The sequence below is a fragment of the Oryctolagus cuniculus genome, chromosome 12, assembly GCF_964237555.1.
Source record: "Oryctolagus cuniculus chromosome 12, mOryCun1.1, whole genome shotgun sequence".
NCBI lineage: Eukaryota > Metazoa > Chordata > Mammalia > Lagomorpha > Leporidae > Oryctolagus > Oryctolagus cuniculus.
In genome coordinates, this window is record NC_091443.1 from 39,323,415 (window position 1) to 39,346,275 (window position 22,861).

The 22,861-nt window shown below is 41.9% G+C and overlaps 1 protein-coding gene across 3 annotated transcripts; it reads left to right on the top strand.

The window, feature by feature from the left end:
* Positions 1 to 920: 920 nt before the first annotated feature.
* MBIP (MAP3K12 binding inhibitory protein 1) lies at positions 921 to 20,901 on the top strand. 3 transcript variants are annotated; one of them, XM_002718146.5, is made up of 9 exons: positions 921 to 1,139; positions 4,460 to 4,579; positions 6,330 to 6,554; positions 6,642 to 6,738; positions 9,532 to 9,597; positions 10,045 to 10,197; positions 15,918 to 16,015; positions 17,720 to 17,758; positions 19,570 to 20,901. In XM_002718146.5, exons 1-9 carry the CDS (start codon positions 1,011 to 1,013, stop codon positions 19,675 to 19,677), a joined length of 1,035 nt encoding a protein of 344 aa, XP_002718192.1. In that variant the 5' UTR covers positions 921 to 1,010; the 3' UTR covers positions 19,678 to 20,901. The 3 variants fall into 3 exon arrangements, with proteins under 3 accessions (XP_002718192.1, XP_008267727.1, XP_008267728.1); XM_008269505.4 differs by having other exon boundaries at positions 922 to 1,139; positions 19,573 to 20,901; XM_008269506.4 differs by lacking the exon at positions 6,330 to 6,554 and having other exon boundaries at positions 929 to 1,139.
* Positions 20,902 to 22,861: the final 1,960 nt, after the last annotated feature.

Sequence of the window (22,861 nt, forward strand, 5' to 3'; positions counted from 1 at the left end):
GTGCAGGGTCAGCTCATGCTCAGGTTCCCGGTTGGTCAGTGTGCTAGTGAGTTTTCTTTGATTGGTCTGTGATGCTGTGCTCCTTAGAGAATTTTTTTGATGCCCAGGTGGGCTTCTGTTGGCCTAGGAGAGGTGAAGGTGGGGCTTACAAGCAAATGGTAGTTTCCTTCTACTCCAGACCTGGAATTCCCCTAAACAACTCCTTCCAAGCAGTGCTGGCCAACAAGGGACTCCTTGAGTCCTGTGAGTGGAACTTTGTCGGGTCAGCTGTATCTCTCCCCAGTTCAGTGAATTCCTTTTGATACCCGACAGGCAAGGACACCTTGGGCTCCTGGAGACAGACAAGAGGCTGGGCCCTGTCTTTCCATTATAGGGGTTCAATCTCAGATCACAGTCAGTCAAGTCACGTCGTCCCCCCCATAGAAAAGCAAGGCATAATGGAGCACAGTGTTCTTTTACCTCCTCCTTTCCCCTGTATGAAAAATTAGTTGTGTTGACTTGTGTACGTTTTAAACAGCCCTGTAGAGTTGTGCACGTTCTATCCACTTAGAAGTTTCTTAGTGTTTAGAAACACGTGTGGCACCCACCCATTCTGACCAGCAATCTTTCTCCAAACCACGCCATACTGCCTTGTTAAAATTTCGAATGTTAACTTGGGGCCTCAAACTCTTAACATTAAAATCTAACTCTCCTCTTAACCAACACTCAGAAGAAACCTTTAAGAGTCAAAATAGGCTCCACGAGGCTGTCAGCTGACTACAACCCCAATCACCGCTCCAAATAGAGAATCTAGCCTGGCGCCAGTCAGCAGTTACCAGCTTGGCGCAAAGCTGTAGTTAACACTTGATTGGTTAACATGCCTGTCAGTCACACGGGGTAGGTGGGGCCGCAAGCCCTATCTAAACGAGACGCTTTGTTTTTACGTCATCGGGGAGCGACGAAAGCAGGAGAGGGAGGGGTGGAGTAGTGAGTGCATCTCGGCGTTGGCGGGGGCGGCTTGCGAAGGTGTCATGGCCGCTGCTACCGAGCTTAGTTACCCGAGCATCGGTGACAGGGACCTGGAACGCAGCTGCAGCCCCAGCCTCTCCCGAGAGGTGCTCTGCGAACTCTTTCGCTCTCTGCACACCCTGGCTGGACAGGTGGGTGGTGGCCCGGGGAACCGGGGCAGTGGGCCGTCCGCCCTTCCCCCACTTGTCCCTGTGGCGGAGGCCGGCCGGGGGGCAGCCGGCGGCGGCCGTGCCCGCCCTCGCTCGGTACCGGCTGCGGTCCAGATGACCACGCTGCTGTCCTCTCAGAGAGGGAGCGAGGGTGGTCCGAGGGGAAACCCAGTGGCCCGCGGAGCAGGTCTGCAGGGAATGGAAGCAGAAAAGCTTCCGTCGGGGTTTAGGGGTGCCTGCTCTCGGGGTCTTGTTCCCGGCAGCTTACTCCTTCGAGAAACTGGGTGGTCGGTCAGTACGGACTGAAGTTTTTGGAAAAGCGACCCTCTGAGTCACTTGGTTTTCTTTCTGGTTGCCCTGTGGGTGTGTGCCCATCTGTTACACTTTGCATCAGGGAGTAGAGTAAAACGGTTAATCAACTTCTAACTTAAAGTTGCTGTTTGCGGTAGAACTGCCGTCTGACGAGGTGTTCAGGAAGGAGTTTAATTGGCTCGTAAACCGCTTTTGCAGACCTACCTTATAAAATGGATTTTAAAAGGTGGGTTCTTAACACTGATAGTCAGTATTGAGATTCAAGCTGTAAACTTCGGATTGAATTTTAAACGAGGAATAGCCTTGCGGTGTGTTTGTCTGCCTCTTAGAAAGAAATAATTTCTTCCTTATCTTACGGAGACAATATTTTACTGTAACTTTGTTCTGGGACTGTTACTAGTGCATGTGGTGAAAACAGGCATTTGTGTCAAAGATAAGTTCCTATGAAATTGGAGCATTTGTCTGAATTCTGAAAATTCCCTTTTAAATCCTTGAGGGTATGGAGAGACACCTTTTTAAAAAGCTGTTGGAGTATTTTTAAAAAGCTTGGCATGTTGTGGCTTATAAAGAACATTACTGTAAGTAAGCATTCTGTTTTGTGTAATGAGGCAGTTATTAATAGAGTCTCCTAAGTGGTACACCTTGTAAACTCGGTGGGTTGCCAAGGACGTGGGTACTTCTGATGGTTATTAGAAGACCAAGGACCTTTTAAATGGTTGAAAAGTTACAGAACTTTTTATGGCTTGGACATTGGAACATTACATTTTATTCATATTCTGATATCAGGTTGAGAAAAATGTATGGTCATCCATTATTTGTAGAGTTCCTCCTGCCCCAGTGATAGGATATTTGTACAAATTCATACTGAGAGATAATTTAAACATTGCTTTTGAAATATTTGCTTGTTGAACTTTTGAAACTTTTAAAAATTTTAATTCAGATATTCTAATAGTACAAGTAGAAAATTGATTACAGTTTACTTGCGTCACCTGTCAAAAATGTTTAGGGTAAAAATTTGGTGAGGTTTTCTTGACATAGGCAAGGGACCTTCTATATAAGTATCAAAAATATGATTGCCTCTCAATTCACTGCTAACCATTTTGATGACAATCTGTAGTTTGAGATGTATTGTTTAAGAATGAAAGTCAGAGAACCATGTCCACATCAGTGTTTCCTTTTGCAATAAGTTTAAAGTTTTTTTAGCATGTATGTTGTTATATGCCCAAGTTCATACTAGATATCATCGTATTATTAACTCTCAGTTGGAAGCATAAAATTGTATGTTTTCTATTCCAGATGGCAAAATTTACTAATTTTTATCCTTAATGGGCTTATAGATGGTTCATTTTACCAAACTAAATTTAATGCTTGCTCAGATTTTCATAATTTAATAAAGTTTTACTGAAAGTACAGATTTAAATAGTCCAATTAATTGCAAACTGATAGACTTTTGACTGGTTTACTATTCCAAGTTTAAGAGAAAAATGCATAGAATTTATTACTAAAAGGGAATTTGTTGACTGAATTTTGGATAAATTGGGATAGTTTTAGAACGAATTTGCAACATTATTTTGTGGTTTTCTTAAAAGACCAAGTATCCTTAATTACCCTTAAAAGCTTCCATTATTAATTGAAATGAAGTTGTAATCCAGACATTAGGATTTATTTTCTGTAAGGTGTTTTCTCCAGAAGATGTGTTGCCTTGCCTTGGTTGAGGATTTCTTTGCTTTCTTCCAAAACCACATCCATCAATTTATTGTAACCAACTATAGATCTCTTTGAGGGCTGTAAAATTTTGGTATTGGGTTACTTCTGTACATGATAGCAGATGTCTGACAAAATTGTTAAAGTCACTATAATATTAACTAATCTTTGTGTACAGTTGTCTAATATTGGACTTTAAATGCTTCTGGTGTCATGTTCAGAGAGCGGTAAGGTTCTGTCACATGTGTTCATTCAATATGGTGTTTTTATTGGTAACCTTGAATCTGATTTCTTGCATAGTGATTCATCTTTTTGTTTTATTATAATTATAGCTCATAAGATCTGTATTTGAATTGGATGTAACACCTTTATTTATAGAAAAACGTTATTTCTGAAAAATATAGTTAAATTGATTCTTAAACACATGTTCCTAGAAAAGTTTCTGGTGATTCACTTTTCACTCAAAGATTGCAAATGGCGGTTTTCATTCTAAAGTAGATATTAGCTTTATAGATTTTTACCGTTTTCTAAATATGATTTTGTTCTGATAGATCAACTGATAAGAGATTTTCATTCAGTGCGCCCTCACATCTTACTGGAAAATGGTATTTAGTTTCTGACAATTTGACTATTGTGAAGAAGCTTTTGTATTTCAGTTTCAGACTTCCATAACTAAATAATACCATAATTTTTACTTAAAATATAAAAACACATTGCCCATTATCCCTAGATTTTGTGTGAAGTTGTGATTTTTAAATTATTTTTAAAATTTGGTTAAAGGTGAAAATAGTAAAAACGTGATTCAGAAGATATCAGAATAATGATATAATTCAGGTATGTATTTGCATACTAACAAATATGCACATTGGAGCTTGGATAAAACAGTTGTGCTGCCTCTGTTTAATGCTCTGAGGTAGAAGCAGTAAGACTCTGAGTAGGGCAGGTCTATTTTGGACCCCATCCAAAGGTTTTTAGATACTGAAGTATCAAAATAGCCTTCCTCTTTCACAGGTGGTTTCACCTCTAACATGGTCCTATTACACAGCTTCAGGAACAGAAGAGACTTAGAGTGAGATGTGATTTTGCTTTTGTTTTTTTTTGGTGACCATCTTGCACCTTCCTGGGCCTTTTATAATGATAAATAATTTTCATGTATCCTTAAAAACTTGATAACTTTGAGCAAAATAGGTATGTGTTGCTCCATAGAAATCTTATTTTTGTGACAGTCTCCTATGTACAGCTTAATCGTGTAATTTTTGTGATGTTGCTGGTTTGCCCCTTTGAAGCTTAACCTCAGAGATGATGTGGTGAAAATTACAATCGATTGGAACAAGCTCCAGAACCTCTCGGCATTCCAGCCTGCATTGCTCTTTAGTGCACTTGAGCAACACGTTTTACATTTGCAGGTAAATTTCTTGTTAGAAAGATTAACTCAATGCTGAAAATAGAAACTAATTGTGATTAGATTAGCTGGAATATTTGTTCTATTGTAGCATTGTATTAATGTTACTGAGAAAAGGTTGTGTGTGTGTGTATGGAGGGATATCTAAATCTGTTAGTTTCAGTAATTATCAGCAGAATTAGGGGAATATAAAGCCAAATAGGCCAGTGTGGCCATGGGATTGAATGAATGCAGTTCTATTCAAATCTAGACTTGCACTGAAAATTCAATACAGTTCATCTATGGTGGGTTATAATTAAGCAATAAGACACGGCAGGTGTGTGTCATGCTATGATAATGATTCCATGCCTTGGGTGAGTTTGGAGGCTCATGGAGTGCTTTCAGTGGTTCAAGAAGTGGCATTATCCCAGCATGACACATCCTGGAGTGTCTATTGCAATTAAACAGTTTCAGCATAGTTTTTAAAAAGAAAGTAATTTCTGTGACATTAATGTTTCATCTTAGTAAGTAGCCAGTCACTATTTTATCTTTTCTGAACAGTTTGAAATCATTCATCCTTGATATTAGAAGTCAATATTGAATTAATAGTAGTTATTTAATATTTCAGTTCAGTAACTGAATGTGACCTTTGTCATTGAACATCTTTGCAGTTATAATTGGTGAATTGATATGTTACAGTTTATTTCTATTCAAAGTGTAAAATGTGACGTGTCAGAGAAGAAAAACTGAATTGGTCAGCTTATGTCTGTTAAAATATTACAAGGTTTTAGAAGAGTGTTTGGTATAGCAAACAATGGAAGCAAAATTGTAGGTATAAAAAATAATTGGAACGTTGATAAGTGTTGGTGTGTTTTGACTAATGGAAAGATACTAATTTTCAATCTCACATTCAGTGAATTTGTGGGGAAAGGTAACTGTTTTTCATGTTAAAAGTAATAGTTAACCCTGTTTTTTAAAGGGCAGAGAGATGAGCTATGAGCAATGAGCCCTCAAATGAGACCTAATTGTGGGGGGTGGGAGGATGGCAGTGAGGGAGTAACGTGATTTCCATTATATAGCAGGGCTTCCTCCCACCCTCACCCCAGGATGGTGATAGGCATCTCTCTGTTCTCAGCTATGGATCTTGGTCTTTTTTTTTTTTTAACCTCCTCCTGGCTCACTTTGCTTTTTACAATTTAATTTCATGACCCAGGAAGGTATCTTGCCATGTCAGGAAAAGCCTGGGTGCTTGCTCAGCATCACACCTATCTGTTTCATGTCTGCTCTTTGATGCACTTTGGCCAACTGCAGCTTCAAGTGGAGAATCTCCAGTGATATGGTGATAATGCAGGGCTTTGCCGTGTGACAGCACTGGCTCTCGTGTTAAGGAGGAAAAATACTAAGCCTTAGTGTTCTGAGGAGGCATTTGAATGACATGTTAATTAAGTGGCATTGGTGCCAGAGGCTGAAGGCGTTGATTTGGCACAAAATAAAAGATGAGTGACAGAATGATTCCCTCAAAGAAAATTTTAAATTTCCCCAGGTTTTCTTTGCTTTCCCTTTTTGAAGCAAATAATAATGGTCACAAAAGCAAAAAAAAAAAATTAGTAAACACTTACATGTAGTTCAATTTATGTATCCTGATATATCAACTTCTTATATTTTGTAATTGATATCAGACATTTCATTTACTTAGAGATGTGGATAAATGAGTTAAAAATGTGATTAATTTTAGTTAGTGTGAACCCCAGCAGATGCCACTGTGTTCTTCTCAGCCTTTTTTAGCAAAACTTCAGCCTCTGATTAAAGAGGAGAATGCCACAACTGCTGAAGAGATGGGAAAAACAGAAATGGGGAACAAGAGTGAAGTGAATGACAAAAATCCCATTGGCGACCTGCAAGAGGAAGAGAAGCACAAAGACGGTGACTTAGGAGATGTGAAAAAGACACAGATCCATTTTGATCCCGAAGTCGTTCAAATAAAGGCTGGAAAAGCAGAAGTGAGAAGTGGGTGGGGCTGGGGTTTAGGGGTGTAACTGAAAAATCGTACTATGTTTACATTGCTAAGACATACTTGTTGTTTGTAGATTGACAGACGAATATCTGCATTTATTGAAAGGAAGCAAGCTGAAATCAATGAAAACAACGTCAGAGAATTTTGCAATGTTATTGATTGTAATCAAGGTAACTACCTAGACATTAATTTTCCTAGGATTTTAAGCACAATTTTTATGTTTGTTCTACTGTTTCATTTGTTTTTAAAAATGAATAACATTAAGAACACAATTAGATTTCTCAGGTTCAGTTAGTAACTAAAGCAGTGGAAATTCCTTCTATTAAGTAATAGACTACATTGAAAAACTGATTTTTATTTTGGTTCCACAACAATCAAATAAATGCTAACATAAAAAGGCTAATATTTAGCTCAAGTGAAAAGATTAAGTTCCTTTAGGAAATGAGAGTGAAGAGTGGGTGGCAGAGATGTTCTGTCTCACTAGAAAAAGGAGCTGAGCATATGAAGTTTAAGCCTGCAAATGTGCTTAGGAAGTTAGGATGTTAATACAGAAAGTGAACTTAGTGAAGTTAGTGGTATTCCTCAAGAGGGAGCAGTTTTCTCATTGCTCCTGAGCTGTTTGAAATGCTCCATTTCATTATACAATCCGTTTGTCACGAGGACCGTGGTGTCTTGTGCTTTTCCTCTTTCTTTCCTCCTGCATGTGTTTGCTGCTGTTCATCAGATTCTCGTCCTCTGCACTTGACACTGTAGTACGTTTACGGATCTGCAGGTACGCTGCAGCATACAGAATACTGCAAGGCACGGCTGTAGATCATACTCAGGCATCACACTAATAATCAGAACAAGTAGTTCTTGGGAAAAATTACAGAGAAGAGTTCATAATTGGAACGAACATTTTTCTTGTTGCCTTTAATATCTTGAGTAATTATCACGAACACAGACTTGTCAGATGAGCCTGGAAGTGACTCATACCACGTTGGTATACTCCCTCCCTGTCTTAATGATGAAACAATGCAGGCTCAGGTTGGGTCCTAAATTCAGCATTTTCTATTATTCACATTCATGTGTGTCTGTGTGTGTGTGTGTCTGTGTCTGAATTTGGGGTGTTTTCCTGTTCACTTTTTAAAACAGGTGCAGCAGTAGCAAAAAGCTCAGGTGCTACAATCCAACTGCCAGCAGTCCATGAAAAAGGGTTTGTTGAGGGAGCAAGCACATGTGTCAGTAATGTTATTCCTCTGTTCTCCCTGCTAACTCTATTATTATAAGCCACCAGGGGATAGAAATTGACAAGAATTGAAATGCTCAGCAGGATTCCTTGGCCCATTCAATCCCTTGCTGGCTCAAAACAGTGCTAGCAAGAATTGCTGTGGAGAGTGACTAGCGCTCCTACATTCACTGTCTTCACACCATGCTGAATTTCTCACTGATGGGTCAGTTAATCTATATATTTGGAATATATCTGTGGAATAGATGATAGCTTCTTTTTTTAACCCTTAGCCCCATGATATGATAGAAAGAGAATGGAGAAGTGATGGCCCTTTAAGACATTTTCAAGTATCTCCAAAAAGAATAAAGAAAAAGAAAATGATTCTGTTTAGTCTCTAGATAGAAAAGTGGATTGAGAATTTTATTTCCACAATTTCACTTATAAGCAGAACTATTAAGGAAACTTAGGCTGAAAAAATATAAATGTTTTAATGTGTTGGCGTGTTCATTTAAATTTCTTAATTTGACCTAAATACAAAGAGTAGTTTTGTAAAGTTGAATTCCATAGGGAAAAGAATTTTTTAGTATCTCATTAATTTTCCATTTCTTAGGAAATAATCATGAAAATTTTGTGCCAGTAGATGGTTTTACTATCATTTCAATCATTGGTATTATTAATGTAGTATTATATGTTAATAATACGATAATGTATAATTATAGTATTTATACTAATATATATTAACATCTTTTAAATTTTCCTCCTTTGTAATTTATTTATTGACTTCTAATATGAAAGAAACTAGACTTTAGTTTGGAAAAAAATTGGAACAGAATTTTACAGTACATCTTTCTTAGAATGGCATTTTTTGAAAGGTGGAATGGAAAGATGACTTCTGTGATTAGGAGTTTTTAAAATGAGCATTGGAAATATAGGTAGAGTGGGAAGGTATGTGTTATACTTGAAATTTCAAGGTCTGTTTTGTGTGGAGTTCTGAAATAAAAAGATGTTAAAAGTGTAATCATTTTTATTAGATGTTCACAAGTTCAGTTTATAAGTATGAACAATGCTGTTTTTAAAAGATAATTTGGTAAAAATGAATTCTGTCTATGATGAAGTAGAATTAAATTTTTTTTAAGATTTATTTATTTGAAAGTCAGAGTTACATAGAGAGAGGAGAGAGAGGTCTTCCATCCAATGGTTCACTCCCTAATTGGCTGCAATGGCTGGAGCTGCGCTGATCTGAAGCCAGGAGCTTCTTCTGGGGTCTCCCACGCAGGTGCAGGGGCCCAAGGACCTGGGCCATCCTTCACTGCTTTCCCAGGCCATAGCAGAGAGCTGCATCGGAAGTGGAGCAGCCAGATCTTGAAACGGCGCCCATAGGGGATGCCAGCACTTCAGGCCAAGGTGTTAACCCCCTGCGCCACAGCGCTGGCACCTAAAATACTTTGTAATACAGCAATTATTTTCTCCAAAGGTCCACATGGTTTTTAGGGATATTAGTTTTTATTAAAACTTACATAAAATTAATGCCCTTTGATGTTGATGGTTTTTCTATATGTAAATCTCAAGACTAGATATTATATATTTCAAAGAATAAAGAAGATCACTAAGTTCTATCCTGTATATGATAAGAATTTGTTATATAGTATTTAAGATTATGTTCTTACCATGAATATTATGTTAACAAGTATCACAATTTATGCATTTGAAGTTAAGAATATATTTAAACTTCTATTCATTTGAACTCCTCTAGAAAATAGTTGTGCCAGAACTGATGCTGTTTTCACCCCTTACCCTGGATTTAAAAGTCACGTAAAGGGTAAGTGATCCTTGTGTAGTAACTTTGTCACTGACAGAAGCTTATTCTAGACTTTTAGCAAAATGGAATAGAAATAACTTCCATATCTAAATTTTATTTTCAACACAAAACAAGAGGTCTTGCCTAAAGTACTATTAGGGAAGGAATTTCTGGATGGTTATTTATTTATTTAAATTTATTTGAGAAACAGAGCTCTTGTCTATGGTTTGTCCTCCTGATGCCTGCAGTAGGCTCTGGCTGGGGCCGGAACTGGGAGCTGTAAACTCGGTCTAGTTGTCCCACATGGGTGGCGTGAACTGCTGCCTCCCTGAGTCTGAATTAGCGGGAAGCTAGAGTCAGGAATGGAGCTGGACACTGAACCCGGTACTTTGATGTGGGATGGTAGGGCTGACCAAGGCTGAGACTTTTAAAGCAAATTTATATAGGCTCAAAAGTTTCTTTACTTAGTTTCTAGAGTTGTGAATACATATGGACCACAGACTAGACCTGAAGGAATTCAAGGGTCAGGTCACAAACCTAACAGCATGCTTCGAGACTGTGGTAATCAGGCTGTAGAAGAACGACTACAGAATATTGAGGCTCACTTGCGACTGCAGACAGGTAAGCCGAGGGAAGGTGGCGCCCGTGGTGTACCTTTGCAGGCGAGTAAGGAAATTCCAGTTCATTTCATCGCCAAATTTCCGTTGAATACCTTTTGTGGGTAAAACATTGTTCTGATGGATATGACAAGGAATGAAGTGTGGTCCCGACTTTATAGTTCTTGCTTAAGCTTGTTCTTGTCTCACACATCATGCGACTTTCTAAAATAGAGTGCTAGAAAAATGAGACTAGGTTCCAAATAGCTGCTGATAGCCTCAGTTTATTGAAATTAAAACTGAAAACTATTGTAGTCTTTATTAATAATTATTTAATTGAAAGGCAGAGCTTCAGAGATCTTCTACCTGCTGCTGGTTCACTTCTCAAATGAGTGTAATAGCCAGTCCTGGGCCAGGCTGAAGCCAGGAGGGCAGATCTCCATCTAAGCATTTGGGCCATCGTCTGCTTTCTCAGGTGCATTAGGGAACTGGATCAGAAGCAGAGCAGCCAGCACTCGAAGCAGAACTCATATGGGATGCCTGTGTTGCAGGTGGCAGCTTAACCTGCTGTGCCACGATGCAGGGACCTTAAAGTAGGCTTTTCTTACCACCACTTTGATAGCTTCCCACGACTTCTTATCACCCACTGTTACATACAAGGTGTGGATGAATGTGGTCCTCGTCTTCAAGGATCCCTCAGTGAGGATAAGCGTATAAATAAATAAAAGCCACAGGGAAGGTAAACTAACAAAATGATACTAAGAGCCAGTCACTTTGAGAGCATGTCAGCTCCCTTAATACTTAATCGTACCCTTTCAAGGCACTGGTGCTGTTACTGCTGCACAGATGAAGAAACTGCTGTTCAAAGGGCTCAAGCAACATGCTCAAGGTTGTAAGATAGAGACAAGTGGAAATCAGACCCAGATTTGAACTGGCTGCAAAGCCTGTGTTTCCCTCCACATTCAGTCACCATGCCGTGTTGATTCTGCCTTTTTTTTTTTTTTTTTTTTTTTTTTTTTTTTTTTTTTTTGACAGGCAGAGTGGATAGTGAGAGAGAGAGACAGAAAGGTCTTCCTTTGCCGTTGGTTCACCCTCCAATGGCCGCCGCGGCCGGCGCACCGTGCTGATCCGAAGGCAGGAGCCAGGTACTTATCCTGGTCTCCCATGGGGTGCAGGGCCCAAGCACTTGGGCCATCTTCCACTGCACTCCCGGGCCACAGCAGAGAGCTGGCCTGGAAGAGGGGCCACCGGGACAGAATCCGGCGCCCCGACCGGGACTAGAACCCTGTGTGCCGGCGCCGTAAGGCGGAGGATTAGCCTATTGAGCCACGGCGCCGGCCTGATTCTGCTTTCATCTGTCACCACAGCTGCTTTAGTTGACACCACTGTGATCTCCATGGGCTGATGGAAGGATATCAGCTGGTCTGTTTGCCAGTAGACCTCCTCTAGATTACTCTTTATCCTGTGTCCCAAATGCTTTTTCTAAAGTTCAGAAATCTTTAATGGTTTCCTGTTGTCCTTACAGTTACATCAAATTTAGTATTTTTTCACTCATCAACTATGTATTAAGCCCTTGCAATAAGCCAAGCACTGATGATATATTTTTTAAAGATTTATTTTATTTATTTGAAAGAGTTACACAGAGAGAGAAGAGGCAGAGAGAGTTCTTCCATCCACTGGTTCACTCCCCAGTTGGCTGCAACGGCTGGAGCTGCACCAGTCTGGAGCCAGGAGCTTCCGCCAGGTCTTCCCACACAGGTGCAGGGGCCCTAGAACTTGGGCCATCTTCCATTGCTTTCTGAAGGTATAGCAGAGAGCTGGATCAGAAGTGGAGCAGCCAGGACTTGATCTGGCACCCTTATAGGATTGCAGCTGGCGGCTTTACCTGCTACGCCACAGCACTGGCCCCCTGGTATATTAAGAATACATCTGGGGCTGGCACAGCATTATAGGTTAAGCATCCACCTGTGGTGCCAGCATCCCATATGGGCACTGGATTGAGTCGTGGCTGCTCCACTTCAGATCCAGCTCCCTGCCAATGGCCTGGGAAAGTGGTAGAAGAGGCCTTAAGTGCTTGGGCCCCTGCACCTGCATGGGAGATCTGGAAGAAGCTCCTGGCTTCTGGCTTTGGATCAGCTCAGCCCTGGATGTAGCAGCCATTTGGGGAGTGAACCAGCGGATGGAAGACCTCGCTGTCCATCTCGCCCTCTCTAAAACTTGCCTCTCAAGTAAATAAATAAGTCTTTAAAAAACAAAGGAATATATTCAAACAGGAATTCTAGCTGGGGGAGACAGATGGTAGAGGTAATGAATTATATGATAGAAGAGTTGGGACACAAATAAGAGCAACTTGACCAAGGGAAAGGTGATGGGATGGATTGGGGTTGTTTTTATTTTAAAGCTTGTTTGTTTGTTTTGAAGGTCAGAGTTACAGAGGGGCAGAGAGAGAGCTGTCTTCCTTCTGCTGGTTCATTCCGCAGATGGCAGTAGTAACAAGCACTGGGCCAGGCCAAAGCCAGGAGCCTGGATCTTCTTCTGGGTATCCCAAGTGGATGGCAGGAGCCCAAGCACTTGGGCCTCTTCTGCTTTTCCCAGGCCATTAGCAGGGAGCTAGAAAGGAAGTAGAGCAGCTGGGACACAAACTGGCGCCCATATGGGATGCCAGCTATACAGGTTGGGGCTTTATCCACTGTGCCACAACATTGGCCCTAGGGCAGGAGGGGGTTGGTCATTTTAAATAATATGTCCACACGTGTTGTTTGAGCCACTCTCTAGGCTTCCCATATCTTACTCATTTTGCTGCTTTTATGCCCATGCTTTTCCTTCCTGATTTCAGACAACCAAAAATTCCTGCTTTATGCAGTCTCATAGCACCCGGTGCTTCCTACCCTTTTGTGAAGCCATTACTAGGCTTCTGTTTGTTTAATGTCGGTCTCCCCAGTGACAGTGAGAACTGTGTGTCGTGTTCATTACTTTATACCTAGTGCAGTACCTGGCACAAAGCAGGTGTTCAAATATTTATTGAATGAGTGGATTTTCATTTCATCTTCTCAGATCGGTGCACGGTTCAGTGGGACACAGTTATGTCCAGCTCTGTCAGGAGATGTCGAGGAGCGGCAGCCCTGGTGCAGTCTCTGACGGCTTCATGGGGATTTCCCAGGAGCAGTGGCACGTGCAGGAGGAATAGGTGTAAAGTACAGTCTAGGGAGTCTCTGAATTCAGCCTTGCTGGAGTCTTTGTTGGACAGAGCTGGAAGATGAGGATAAGTCTGAGGGTAATAAGCGTTCGTAGTAAGAACTGTTGCTTGGGCTGGTGCTGTGGCACAGGTTAATCCTCCACCTGCGATGCTGGTTCTAATCCTGGCTGCTCTGCTTCCGATCCGGCTCTGTGCGATGGCCTGGGAAAGCAGTGGAGGATGGCCCAAGTGGTTGGGCCCCTGCACCCACGTGGGAGACCCAGAAGAAGCTCCTGGCTTTGGATCAGCTCAGTTTTGGCCGCTGGGGCCTTTTGGGGAATGAACCACAGGATGGAAGACCTTCTTTCTCTCCCTCTCACTGTCTGTAATTCCACCTCTCAAATAAATCTTAAACAAACAAACAAAAAAACAAAACTGTGCTCTCCTCTCAGAGGTAGATAGGTTTGAAATGTATATGTACTAGAGATCTTCAAAACAATTTACAGAAAATGTGTTTGTGAAAAAAACTGCATGGATTTCAAAATTTCTTTGCACCAGAATTTTCTTTAAATTTCATTTCTTCATGAACTTTTTGAAGTCCCCTTTTATAAAAGAATTGACCAGTTAGGTCTCTACAAGTATCAGGTAGTTAACAGTGTTGTAAAACATCTGTTGAATGAGAACTATGTACCAGGCACCATTTTAGGATCAAAGAATACTGACATGATGATGTTGTGGTCTCTGCCTCCAGGTCTGAATACTTTAAGAGGGAGAAAGATTAATAGTGAAGTAGAAGTTTTTTAAGAAGATTGATTCATTTGCAAAGTAGAGAGCGAGTGCTCTTCCATTCACTGGTTCACTCCCCAAATGGCTATCACAGCTGAGGCTGCCAGGCTGCAGCCAGTTAGGCAGGAATCCAGGTGGGGTTCCAGAAGGTCCATCTCCTGCTTCGCAAGGCATACTGGCAGGAAGCTGCGATGGAAGCGGAGCAGCCAGAGCTTGAATTGCCTCTCTGATAGGAGCCTCTGTGTGAAGAAGTCCAGTCAGTGCCTCCGTGGCCCAGTGAAGCTTGAACTTGCTCTGATAAGGTGCGGGGATTCTAGGTAAACAGAGCAGCAAAGGAAAATGAATAAGTCACTCATTTCACTTTACTCAAGAGCAAGAATAATTGAGGTCAAAAGATAGTTTTCTGGAGTTTATATATATGTTAAAGATTTATTCATTTATTTGAGAGGTAGAGTTAGACAAGGAGAGACAGAGAGAGAGGTCTTTCATCTGCTGGTTCACTCCCCAAATGGCCACAATGGCTAGAGCTGGGCTGATCGGTAGTCAGGAGCTTCTTCCAGGTCTCCCAGCCGGGTGCAGGGGCCATCTTTGACTGCTTTCCCAGGCCACTAGTAGGGAATGGGATTGGAAGTGGAGCAGGTGGGACACTGGTGCTGCAGGCAGCAGCTTAACCTACTACACCACAGCACCAGCCCCTGGTTTTTATATTTAACAGGTTGATACTTTTGATAGGAAATGCAGTCTTTATATGTGCAACAATCTTCTGATTGTTCATTCCGTACACACTGAGCACCTGCTTCGTGCCAGGCACTGTAGTCTAGGAAATGATGCTTCCTAGGTTTCTGTAGTATAAAGTGCTGGTGGTAATAGTATTCTTTAAAGGATGGTCAGAGAAAGCCTTATTTTGAGCCAGGACCTGAACTTGGCGAGAGTTAGCCTTGGGATTTTCAGAGTAGAGGGACAATTGCTAAAGCTGTCAGGTGTGCATCCTTGTTAAATAATATCAGAGCAATCAAGTGGCTGGAAGCATCTGAGTATGGGGAGAATGGCCAGGGTGTGGTGAGCCATGTAGGCCATTATGGGCTTTGTTTTTTTAGTCTAAGTGAAATGGTTTGAACAGAGAAAGGACAGTACCTGACTTGCATTTTGGAAGGATCACAGATGCTGTATTGGAGACCAGTTTGAAGGTTTTGATCATGCAGGGAGAGGTGGGCGTGGTCTGAACCAAAGTGGTCACAGGGGAGGTGGTGAGAAGTGGGATTTTGGATGTAATTGTGGACTTGAAAGTTGAGGGCCCTCAATTACCTGTCCCTCTTCCCCAAAAGTTTGTTAATGCAAATCTGTGGGAAAGCTGCTTTTCAATACTTTTCTGGGACAGAGGAGGAAATGTGGCATGTAGGGAGAAATGTAAATAGAAGAAAGTAACGATAGAACATGTTGCAACCCCTGAGTTGTCATGTGTCCCTGTGTATGTTTCTCCTGCCAAGTAACTACCAAAGCCCAACAGAAATGCAAATTGATCTTTACAGAAGCTATTCAGTGTCTTGTGAAATGAATGTAGTGGAAAACAGGACTCCTAGCCAAAAAGGAAGAATTATTGGTGTGTGGCGAGAGGATATGTCCAATAGTGTATAACATGGAAATAGGAGCTAAGGATTTCATTCTGACTTTTGTTTGCTTATTTCCTATTCCTTTGTATAAGTGTCTTTGCATGGTATTTTAAGAATAAAGGTTGTAAGAAGAAACATTGAAGAATGTCTCAGAAATTTTTATTTTGTATTTAGGTGGTCCAGTGCCAAGAGACATTTATCAGAGGATTAAAAAACTTGAGGATAAAATACTTGAATTGGAAGGCATCTCTCCTGAATACTTTCAGTCTATAGTGAGTATAAGTATCTTTTAAAAATAACTAAAGGCAATATTTTAAGATTCTTCATTGTGTAACATTTCATTCATTGATCTATATGTGAAAACAGTTTTAATAGATAGATGAACGAACACAGTCCCATGTTAGGGGTTTCTTTGAAAACTCCCAATTTTGCATATTTTTAAAAGGATACTTTTATAGCTCTCTCAAATTCTCAGACATGATCCATTTTTGCAGCACAATCTGTCAGCCTGGATAGTGGAGGATGCCATCCCTGTAAACTTGCTATTTTGAATCCGAGGCTTCCTCTGAAACCATGCTTTGTAGTTAGCCCTTCTTTGACTTCATCCCTCTCTCCCCACACACTCCTTCCCTCAACTCATACCTGGTACCTTTCCTCATACCAGACCTCACACTGCCACCTGTTTTACTTAAGTCCTCAGTTCTAGCATTAGTTCATTTTATAGCACTTACCACTTATAATTATGTTTACACATCTGTTTTTCACTCTGTTTTGAAACTCTCAATGGCAGGAACTGTGTCCTCATTCTTCAGTACACAGAATATAGACATGGAGTAAATGTGCAGATGAGTGGATGGGACTGATAGTTTATTATTGGACTTTTGAAAGTGCTCCAAAGCAGAGCCTGGACATAAATTCCAGTCTGTAACGCTAACTCTTTTAAAAAGTAGTATCTGGGGCCAGGAACGCTGCAGGTCAAGTCAGCATCATGCCTGGAGGCCCTTTGTGAGTGAAAGTGAGTGGTGAACCTGAGGCCGGAGCAAACGGTTGAAAGCAGCTGGATACAAATTAGAAAACATTTCAGAGGGCTTTGAAGGTCACATTAACCAGTTTGCACTGTCAGAGTCACTGGAACACATTCTAGTTTTTGAGAGAGTTGTCATCTAAGTCCCCTTCTAGCGGCATTATGAAGTCTGAGTTGGAGAAATTGGAGTCAAGGAAGCGGGACAAAAGAAAAAAGACAAAAAGAAGACAGGGACAAAGCTGGAGAGCAGTGGGACCAGAGGGAACATTTAGGACCTCGGTGTGCAGATTCAGTTGCGCTTTAACCACTTTCTTTGCTTTTAATCAGTTGTAGTCATGGGAGAGGCCTCCTTACTCTTGAGTTTCCTTAGAGCGTGGCTCCCTGGACTTGCATGTTTTCCAGTGGGATGTGGGTATTGTAACCATAGCTAGCCGGTACCTGCTAAGATAAAACAATGGAAGCTGGGTCCCAGCTGTTTCTTTAGTGTGTTGTGCTCACAATTACGTGTTTAGGTGCCCATGCCTGGGTAACCACAGTGCCTGCTACAGTGAATCAGGGTTCATCCCTTGGTCTGGTGCCAAATTCCATTTTCCTCTTTATTGCTGCTCTGGTTGTTCAGTGTTGGGGGATAGAAAGGTTATAAAAAGGACATTAAGTGAAAATCCCCAGGACACCGCCCCCACACTCAGTCTATTAGAAGTGGCCCATAACAGGAGAGTGAGTATGGCAGAGCCAAGTGTGATGCTGCAGTGTCACTACTGTTGGGTACTTCCACTGTCATGATCTTCCGAAGCCAACTTCCCGTTGGTTGCAGATACTGTTTTCTGAGTTTATGGGCATTGTTTCTGTCAGGGTTATTAAAAGCTCTGTGTTCTGTATAGTAATTTCTAAAGGGAAAACGATGCTTACATTAACTAAATATTGAATACTTTTCTTTTAACATTTATTCTAGAACTTTTCTGGAAAAAGAAGAAAAGTTCAACCCCCTCAGGTAAGTTGAATTACTACGTTTTTGTTTTGTCTTCTGAAACTGTTCAGTTTGGTTTTTGTTAAGGTACAGAGGTCTTCCATCGACTGGTTCACTTTCCAGTGCCTGCAACATCTAGAGCTAGGCACTCTCCGTTCAGGTTTCCCAAGTTGGATGGCTGGGACCAGGAACTTAACGCTATTGTCTGCTTCTGCAGACACATTAGCAGGGAACTGGAGCGGACGCAAAGCAGCCCAGGCTTCAGCTGGCACTCTGATACAGGATGCTGGTGTCATAAGGGTAGCTTAACCCACCACCCCAGCCCCTACACTTTGTTTCTAAGATTTATTTATGGGCCGGCACTGTGGTGTATTGGGTAAAGCCACTGCCTGCAGTGCCAGCATCCCATATGGGTGCTGGTTCAAGTCCCAGCTGTTCCACTTCAATCCAGCTCTCTGCTGTTGCCTGGGAAAGCACTGGAGGATGACCCAGGATCTTGGGCCCTTGTACCCATGAAAATCCTGGCTTCAGATGGGTCCAGCTTCAGCCATCTGGGGAAAACCAGCAGATGGAAGACCTCTTTCTAACTGCCTCTCAGATAGAGGTAGAGACAGGGGAAGAGATCCTCCATCTGCTGGTTTACTACAGCTAGGGCGATCTTCTGTTGCTTTCCCAGGCCATCAGCAAGAAGCAACCAGGACCAGGGTTACAGGTAGTGGTTTTACCTGCTAAGCCCAAAGCCCGCCCTCTTACACATGTCAGTAAAAATGTCTTCTGTGGTTGCTTTAAAGTTGGACTCTGCTGAGATTTAGGACTGTACACTTGAATTAGAGAAATGATGTTATGTAGAGGATGTGGAATGACTCAGGTTAAAATTTTTTAAAAACTTCATCCTGCTTTGAATAAGAGGATGTTTTGGTGCAGCTGATGAACTGGTGCCCATATGGGATGGCAGGTTTGAGTCCTGGCTGCTCAACTTCTGATCCAGCTCCCTGCTAATGCATGTGGCAAAGCTGCAGAAGATCGCCCACGTTCTTGGGCCCCTGACACCCATGTGGGAGACCTGGATGGAGTTCCAGGCTTCTGGCCTCAGTCTGGCCTTTGTGTCCATTTTGGGGAATGAAACAGTGGATGGAAGGTCTCTCTGTGATTCTACTTCTCAAATAAGTCTTCAAAACAACAAAGGAATGTGTTTATCAGTTACAAAATGTTAAAAAAAAAAAATTGCTCAAGTAAATTCAGTCTCCTCTCATTCCCCCTTTTGTGAACACCCCTGATTAGCAGCACCTAAATCAAAAAGGGTGTTTGGCAGCCGTTCTTCTAGAAGTACTACTTGATCATTAGTTGAATCTTAAGTAGTAAGGTTTTGCTAGTCTTCAATAATGGTAATGTAAATAAAGCTGGGAGAAATTAAGGAAATTTTTTTAGGAGTAGTTTATTAGTGAAAATTTTACAATAAGTAAATTTTTTGAAAGCAGCCATTCCCCCCCCTCTGCCCCCGAAGTAGTTGATTGCAGCTGATCCCATAAAAGAAGAGTTTCTAGGTATTTTAAGCAGTGAAGCTACTTTAAGACATTTTTTTAAAAATTTTACTGCCTTTTCAAAATTTCAAGATTCAGAAGAGCTTAGTTATTAGGAAAGAAATATGTAAGACTTGTTATTTTATGCCTGTGATTCAGTCAACCTATATTAGTATTTCAGTCTTAAAATTATTCTTAGGAGAAAAAATTTTATCATGCTATTGAATGTTTTAAATATTTATAGTTCATTTAGCACTTTATCTGCATTAAGATACTTCAGTCTTATTCAGCAATTTATGTTCTTATTGTTTACAGCAGAACTATTCACTGGCTGAACTTGATGAGAAAATTAGTGCCCTCAGACAAGTCTTGCTTAGAAAATCAAGAGAAGCAGAATCCATGGCAACTCACCACCTTCCATGAAAAACTCCTCTCCTTGTCATTTTACTTTTTTATAGACATGTAACACTGTAATTAATGAAACAGATACGTATTTATCAAAGTAGACTTCTGTAAAGTCAAGATTTATTTTCACATGAGTCCAGCTTGCAGTAGGTAATCTTAGCCTTGTTGGAATTTATTCCCTTCTGTTTTAAAGGAGGTATTTTGAAATTACAGAACTTAATTTTATAGCACTTTGTGTGGATGTGTGCTGTAGAAAAAAATGATAGTGATAGTTAAGAGGACTTTATTAATGTTCATGTTAACCAGTTAGTTTAACTCAGTACTTTGCACATAATGGACAGTCAACAAAAGTTTATTGACTGAATTTTAAAGGCATGCATGAAATTTTCTTAAAAAACAAAAACAAAAAAAACTTGTCAGGTATCACTGTTAACAAATTTGTTGTCTGTGTGATCTTAATCTCTTTGTGCTTTAACTTCCTCTATCCATAAAATGGGAATGATAAAAATAGAACTTACTTCACTGACTGTTATGAAGAATAAGTGAGATCTTGCATATACAGGGTGAAGCTGTGGGTCCAAAGGGAATTGCTCAGTAAATGGTAGCCATTATATAAAACCAGGTCTGTCTTTGGGCAGTAGTTAAAATGTTACAAAAAGTTATATTGCCATAGTTGCAAATTAGACATTTAAAAGATGCAGCTACAGTTATGTTAAAAGTCTTGATGAAATTGCTATTTAGACCAAGAATTGTTTTGATAAAAGCATCAGGAAGTGTAGCTAAACATTGTAGGATCTAGGAAGTCATTAACGACTGCTCTCTGTCCCCTAAGCTCCTTGTTTTCTGCTCTTCCTCTCTGTCCCATTACCTGTGTCCCCGTGTCTAATCCCCGATGCATCTACTTTATTCTCTCTGTGGGCTGGTTTCGCTGAAGGCCTCTTCATTCTGCTTTCCCCATGGGGTAACAAATCAGTGCTGACCCCACAGCCTCTGCTTGTAAAAAAATGACCTCGACTCTGTGCAGTGACTACGGCTTACCTCAATCCGTACGAATTCGTTCTTCAGAGGACCACATGCAACTCCATGTGAGCGGGCATCTTTTGACAGCTGTGACCAGGAAGATGGGCCAGGACATTTTCATAGGACGATGCATTGCACACACCACCTTGTTTAGTAGCCTTGAAAATGTATGTTGTCACCTGAATAAAAAAATAAGGGATTTGGAATCATTCCCCAAAAACATGAGCTGTGTTGATTCTACTGATGTATTACCACTTATTATTTCCAAACATCCTTCAGGATTCTCTAGCCAAACGTGATCCAGTATGGTAGGTACAGCTACGAATGCCTGCTCCCTGGTCTCCATCTGATCCGCGTGCGCACTGTCCTGCTGGGACATCCTCCAGGTTTAGTGAGTCTGCTACCACCTCACCAGTAACACAGTAGACAAAAAGGCAGGAAAAATGACCACTTAGAAAAGGAGATCCTGGCCGGCGCCAAGGCTCACTGGGCTAATCCACCGCCTGCAGCGCCGGCACTCCAGGTTCCAGTCCTGTTGCTCCTCTTCCAGTCCAGCTCTCTGCTGTGGCCCGGGAGTGCAGTGGAGGATGGCCCCAGTCCTTGGGCCCTGCACCCGCATGGGAGACCAGGAGGAAGCTCCTGGCTTCGGTTCGGATCAGCACAGCTCCGGCCGTAGCGGCCCTTTGGAGGGTGAACCAACAGAAGGAAGACCTCTTCAAACTCTGCCTGTCAAAAGAAAAAAAAAAAAAAAGGAGATCCCTTGGAGGAAGGGAAGAAACTAGAAAACAGGATCAGGTACCAATCACTGGGCCAGCCCAGTAAATACCAGGCATCGTTACCTTTGCCGCCAGTAAAATAAGTTCCCAGGTTGAGATGGACAGCCAGCGCTAGGTTCTGTCGGAAGGCTTTCCTTTGTCCGTTGTCCTGCAGGCCTGCTCTTCAGAGGGACGCCGGAGAGGAATCTTCTCCACTGCAGTGCGTGTTGTCTGATGCCAGCATCCTTTTCTACTTGAGTCTGCAGCCTGCAGAAGAGACCAGGACTCGGCACCCTGTTGGTATCAGTGGAGCTGCTTGTTCAAGACTAAGGTTTCTTCGGGAGTAACTGCCCCAGAACTTTCGCAGGCTTTCAATCTTTTTTGAGTGCATCGTTGACTGAAAGGTGAAGTCAGGAATCTCTGTGGGATAAATTTGTTCCTTCACTCACTAGGCTACCTAATGACTGTTCCTGCAAGGTTTTTGTTATTCAGCTCTTCTTACCCCTGGCTGCTTCCTAATGGCCTTGTCCTCAAGAGAAAAGAGGCAGGCAAGTGGTTGGAAAGAGGCTGCTCTTGCAGGCATGGGAAAGCACACCAATCCCCCACCCCCGTCAGCCCCTGTGCACACCACCGCTTTGCAGGCTACGAAGGTGTTTTGCAACACGTGGACAAGAGGCAGCATTGTACATCAGCATGTTCATCCCAGGGAAAAGTGCTGGCCCTCCCAAACACTGCTAGACAGTCTGAATTATTAGCCTCCTGAGCTTTTCTCAACTCCTAAATACCACCCAGATTTGGTCTGAACACAATCCTAGCGGAAAAGACTTCCCTGTAGGAAACATGGGTAACTTTCTTGGTTTTCCCCATTTTCAGCCAAACGCCTGACCGCACGGTACACATTCAAGCTGTATTTGTTAATGGTTTTGCCACTGGCACCAGTTACCTGCAAAGTACCAGCTGCCACGGAGCAGGAAGTCTGCTCGCCCCATCTTTATCTGGACCACGCAGCTAGTTCACATCGCCACTCCGATCCCTTAGGCAGTGCCTTTCCTGGCACCAACTCCTGTTTCAGGGATTTGTTGCCAAGAAATGGGAACCCAATTCCAAAATAAAGGGGTATTACAAAGAACGTGGAGAATCCAAATTGCAGCAGGTTTGGCTAGGTTCTATGACCTTGGGTCCTGTGAGGGACACTTGTGGGTTCCTTTGTAGCCTGGCAGCTTCAGAGACCTCTTCTCTCCTGCTTGGCAGCTTAGGCTTGCTCAAGGCTTTGGGCTCCACGGTGCTGCTGGGTCTGACCTACCTCTTGGGCTCAGGTGCCCCGTTTCAAAATCTGGATAAAGAGTAATTCATATTGAGGTCACCTGTCTACCCCAGAACAATTGGCTGCAGCTTCAGTGGTAGGATCTCCAAGAAAACAAACAGCA